This window comes from Otolemur garnettii, unplaced genomic scaffold, assembly GCF_000181295.1.
Source record: "Otolemur garnettii isolate 467f Iridium unplaced genomic scaffold, OtoGar3 scaffold00047, whole genome shotgun sequence".
NCBI lineage: Eukaryota > Metazoa > Chordata > Mammalia > Primates > Galagidae > Otolemur > Otolemur garnettii.
In genome coordinates, this window is record NW_003852442.1 from 9,076,440 (window position 1) to 9,082,143 (window position 5,704).

A 5,704-nucleotide genomic window follows, 5' to 3' on the forward strand; every position below is an offset into this window, starting at 1 on the left:
ATGGCACCAGCCACACACACCAAAGGTGGCAGGTTCTAGCCCAGCCCCAGCCAGCTAAACACTAATGACAACTGCGACAAAAAAATAGCCGGGCATTGTAGTGGGTGCTGTAGTCCCACCTGAGGCAAGAACATTGCTTTAACCCAAGAATTTGAAGTTGCTGTGAGCGGTAATGCCATAGCACTGTACTGAGGGTGACATAATGAGACTCTGTCTCCAAAAAAAAAAAAGAATCCTTACCAGTGCTACCATTTTTTCTACTTTTATGTATGTTCAAGAATATCCAAAGTAAGTTAAAAATTCACTGATGTTACTCGGGAAAATTGTTATCCCTTTTACAGGAACACTACCAATTAGAAATGGAAAGCCGTAGTGAGTCAGACTCTGTCCTGCTAGCTTCTTATACCTGACTTATATCTTCTTTTGTATATTACCTATCTTACCATTTCTGGAAACAACTTGGCAGAGCAAGGAGGTATCTCAGCAGAGCAAGAAGTTACATCTGTCAGTGGAGATGAGCCCCTCCCCAAAAAGGTAATAAGAACATTTTTTCATAAAAGGCTTAAAGTTTTATTTAAAAATGGGGCTGTAGGTTAAAATGGAAATCTAAATCTTGCAGGCTTTGTAAGCAGGTCCAGATGTGAATCCTGTCCCAGTGACTTGTTATTTGTGTGACTGTTTCCTCTCAGCTTTAATCCTTTGTATAACGCTCTGAAAGGAAATGGCCACAGGCATTGTTCAAGACAAATGCCATAAGTGGTTGCAGTCAAAAGGTTACAAATGGGAGACTAAGAAGAAGGATAACCTGTCCTGCCAACTCAATAAGGTTAAGAATCAGTTGAAAAAGTTGGTGTACTTTATATATAAACTACGAAGCAGAATCTGATTATTACTTGATAAAATTTGTTTGGTTTTGGCTGGGCACTCCTGGCATTTTGGGAGGCCGAGGCAGGAGGATTGCTTGAGCTCACAAGTTTGAGACCAGCCTGAACAAAAGTGAGACCCTTAAAAAAAAAAAATAGAAAAATTAGCTGGGTGTGGTCAAACCACTTGTAGTTCTAGCTGCTTGGGAGGCTAGACTGGAGAATCACTTTACCAGGCGTTTAAAGTTGCAATGAGCTGAGATGATGCCACTGTACTCTACCTAGGGTGACAGTGAAACTAGGTCTCAACAACAACAGAAAAAATTACTCATTTTTGACAGAGTCTCACTCTTGCCCTGAGCAATGTGGCATCGCTCACAACTCTTGGGTCTAGGTTATCCCTTTCTGAGCCTCTCAACTAGCTGGGACTATAGGCACCTGTACTGTAAAGAGGCTGGGCAAGGTGGCTAGTCAACGCTCAGCTAGATACTCTATTTTTGGTAGAGACAGGGTCTTGCTGTTAGGCAGGCCTCAAACTCCTCAGCTCAAGCAATCCACCCAACTCGGCCTCCCAAATGCTAGGATTATAGGTGCGAGCTACCATGCTGAGCCCTTATGTGAGAGATAATTACATTTGCTATGAATTCTGTCAATTTTAAAACATGTTTTCATATGCTCTTTGTTTTTATCCCCTATCTGGAACATAATTTAGGTGCATGCAAATCTGTTTGTATATATAAATGTTCTTTTTAAAAATTTATGCAGGCTCGGCGCCTATAGCTCAACCGGCTAAGGCGCCAGCCACGTACACCTAAGGTGGCGGGTTCGAATCCCCAGCCCGGACCCGCCAAACAACAATGACGGCTACAACCAAAAAATAGCCGGGCGTTGTGGCGGGCGCCTGTGGTCCCAGCTACTTGGGAGGCGGAGGCAGGAGACTCGCTTGAGCCCAGGAGTTGGAGGTTGCTGTGAGCTGTAATGCCACGGCACTCTGCCCAGGGGGACAGCTTGAGGCTCTGTCTCAAAAAAAAAAAAAAAAAAAAAAAAATTTATGCAAAAGATGGTGGGTACCTGTAGTCCCTAGCTACTTTTTTTTTTGCAGTTTTTGGCCAGGCCAGATTTGAACCCACTACCTTCGGTATATAGGGCCAGCTTGTTACTCCTTTGAGTCACAGGCACTGTGCTAGTCCCAGCTACTTGGGAGGCTGAGCCCAAGAGTTGCTGTGAGCTATGATGCCATTGCACTCTATTGAGGGCAATTAAGTGAGACTCTGTCTCCAGAAAAAAAAAAAAAGAAAGAAAGAAAACACCGGCTCTGGCTCCACACCCATAGCTCAGTAGTTACGGTGTTGGCCACATACACTATATGCACTGGCAGGCTGACGGATTCGAACATGGCCTGGGTCCCCTAAACAACAATGACAACTACAACAACAACAAAAATAACGAGGCATTGTGGCGGGCGCCTATAGTCCCAGCTATTTGGGAGGCTGAAGCAGGAGAATAGCTTATGCCTAAAAGTTTGAGGTTGCTGTGAGCTGTGTGAGGCCATAGTACTATACCAAGGGCAACATGATGAAACTCTATCTCAGGAAAAAAAAAAAAAAAAACAGGGCAGTGCCTATAGCTCAGTGGGTAAGGTGCCGGCTAATATCTCAAGGCTGGCAGGTTCGAACCTGGCCAGGGCTGGTTAAAACAACAATGACAACTTCAACAAAAAAATAGTCGGGCGTTGTGGTGGGTACCTGTAATCCCAGCTACTTGGGAGGCTGAGGCAAAAGAATCACTTAAGCCCAAGAGTTTGAGGTTGCTGTGAGCTGTGACACCATGGCACTACCTAGGGCCATAGCTTGAGACTCTGTCTTTAAAAAGAAAAAAAAAAACAAACACTTATTAATTATTCTTTGTAAGCTATTTGTGTCCTTTGTTTCTTTGTTTTCCTTTTTTCCCTCTGCAATTCATTTATAAGCTAAATATCTTAGAGCTACCTGAGTTGACAATGAACCTAATTGAATATATAAATGAATTTACTATTCCCTATTCTTGGCTGTCTTGGAAGTTTCTTTGGTTTGTTTTTTATATATTTGTACAGATAGTTAACTTTTCTATATTTGAATGAAAAAAAATATAAGAAATTCACAAGATCACAAAGTAATAGTGTTTGTTTTCATAGCTTGTGTTGCATTTTGCCAGATTGCCTTCTAGGAAGAATAAGTAATTCATAGGTGTTAGAATTTTTCTGCAGCCTTTTCCATTAGGTTTGTATTACTTTTGTACACTTTTTTGTTGTTGTTGAGACAGAGTCCCACCCTATGCCCCTGAGCAGAGTGCAGTGGTTTGGTAGCTCACTGCAACCTCATACTCCAGCTTGTGGGTTTCCCGCTGCCTCAGCCTCCAGAAGCTGCTGGGATTACAGGCGCTCTCCATGGCACCCAGCTGGGTTTTTCCATTTTTTTCATGAGTCAGGGGTCTCACTCTTGTTCAGGTGAGTCTCGAACTCCTGAGCTCAAGCAGTTGTCCCTCCTTAGCCTTCCACAGTGCTGAGATTACAGGCGTAAGCCACCGCACCCAGCTTTTGTGCACTTGGTAGAGTTGTATATCCTCTTCAAGGTTGATTTTATATATGTTCCAATTTGAATATATTCCGGTTTCTGTTCACCAGCAGTCTCCCCAGAAGCCCAACCCTTTTCGGCCTTCTGCTTCTATGGATGAGGAAGAAGGGGAAATTTGCACAATATGTTTGGAACAGTGGACAAATGCGGGAGACCACCGGCTCTCAGCATTACGCTGTGGGCACCTCTTTGGGTATTGTTGCATTTCTAAGTGGCTGAAAGGGCAAGCACGAAAATGTCCCCAGGTAAGAACCATAGGTAATAACTCACATGTTAAGTCAGGAGAATTCCCAGCCCCACACTAATTGTGTCCTATTGGGCTTTTTAGTGCAACAGGAAAGCCAAGCATAGTGACATCGTTGTGCTTTATGCCCGAACCCTGAAAGCTTTGGACACTAGTGAGCAGGAGCGCATGAAAAGGTAGGTGGTGAGAGTGTGCCTAGGGATCCTATTGCCTTGGCTTCCCCAAGTGCTGGGATTACAGGTGTGAGCCCCCTTGCCCAACCTCTTTACATAGGTTTTTAACCTATCTGAAATAATAGTTTTGTGGATAATTAGTTGTAGCATAATTTATCAAATAGTATATTCTTTCTGTGTAAATTTTCATTTCTGTTCTGAATTAAATTTCCATATATGAATGGATTACACTAGTCCCTACTTACCCATAGAAGATACTTTCCAAGATCTCCAGCTTTTAACATGCCACTTTAATTTTTTATAATTTGCCTTAGGTCAAGCAAGCACTAAGTTGGCTTTGTTTCTTCATTTTGCCTATGGCATTTTTACTTTTATTTTATTTTATTTTATTTTTATTATTTTTGAGACAGAGTTTCACTTATTAACCCGCGGTAGAGTGCTGTGGCATCACAGCTGAAAGCAACCTCCAACTTCTTGGGCTTAGTGATTCTCTTGCCTCAGCTTCCCAAGTAGCTGGGATTACAGGCGCCCACTACAGTGCCCGGCTATTTTTTTGTTGCAGTTTGGCCAGGGCTGGGTTTGAACTCGCCAGCCTCAGTATATGGGGCTGGCGCCTTACCCACTGAGTCATAGGCACCACCCTATTTTTTTTCTTTTCTTTTTTTTTTTTTTTTTTGAGACAGTCTCACTATGTCACCCTTGGTAGAATGCCGTGGCGTCACAGCTCACAGCAACCTCCAACTCCTGGGCTTAAGTGATTCTCTTGCCTTAGCCTCCCAAGTAGCTGGGATTCTGGAGTATGCTTAACACTAACACTTAGGACTTTAGTCCTGGGTGCTAGTCTTCTGTAGTGTTTCTGGACTTGAGAAACACTTATATTTTATTCATTATTGTGACATTTACAACAAACTGTGAGTATCATAGTATGTCTTTTTTTTTTTTTTTGAGACAAGATCTTGCTCTGTTACCCATGCTAGAGTGCAGTAGTTTCATGATAGCTGACTGCAACCTCAAAGTCCTGGGCTTGAAAGATCCTCCTACCTCAGCCTCCCAAGTAACTGGGAGCATAACCATGCCCAGCTAATTGTTCGTTACATTAGGGTCTTACCCTTAGTTAGCCTGGTCTCAAGCTATCATCCTCCTCGCTCTCCCAAAGTGTTTGATTATAGGTATGAAGTGCTGTGCTCTGCCCTATACCTTTTTAATGGATAGTTTTCTGTAGCCTTGCTAATCTCCACCTGTTGCTGACTTACCCCCTCTAGTTCTCTACTGAAGGAACAGACGCTAAGAAAGAAGGCCGAGTTAGAATCAGCACAGTGCCGGCTCCAACTTCAGGTTCTCACAGATGAGTGCAGTAAGCTTCACAATCGTGTTCAGGTAAGTTTGTCCTTTCTAACTCAAAGAACTTTTTGAATATAATCTGAAGAGGAATCCAAATATTACTTAGGTTTATCTCCAGTGCAAACAGGATTTACTTGTTATTTAGGAAATAAACATGATCAACTGTACAGCATTTCTGATGAGGGCATTTGTCTAAAACTTACATACTTTATAATGAAATGTACTGTTACGTGAATTTTATTTATTTATTTTGGAGACAGAGTCCTACTTTGTTGTCCTTGGTAGAGTTCTGTGGCATTATAGCTCACAGCAACTTCAAACTCTTGGACTCATGCTGGAACTATAGGCGCCCACCACAATGCCCAGCTAAAGGAATTTTTTTTTTTTTTTTTTTTTTTTTTTGAGACAGAGCCTCAAGCTGTCCCCCTGGGTAGAGTGCCATGGCATCTCAGCTCACAGCAACCTCCAACT

The 5,704-nt window shown here is 42.6% G+C and overlaps 1 protein-coding gene across 1 annotated transcript in view; it reads left to right on the forward strand.

The window, feature by feature from the left end:
• The window catches only part of RFWD3 (ring finger and WD repeat domain 3), a 45,705-nt gene that overhangs the window by 20,610 nt on the left and 19,391 nt on the right, over positions 1-5,704 (forward strand). Inside the window, exons 4-7 of the mRNA XM_003791332.3 lie at positions 467-534; positions 3,526-3,720; positions 3,804-3,895; positions 5,155-5,269. Of these exons, the coding sequence (XP_003791380.1) occupies positions 467-534; positions 3,526-3,720; positions 3,804-3,895; positions 5,155-5,269 (470 nt within the window). The remainder of the gene's footprint in view (positions 1-466; positions 535-3,525; positions 3,721-3,803; positions 3,896-5,154; positions 5,270-5,704) is intronic.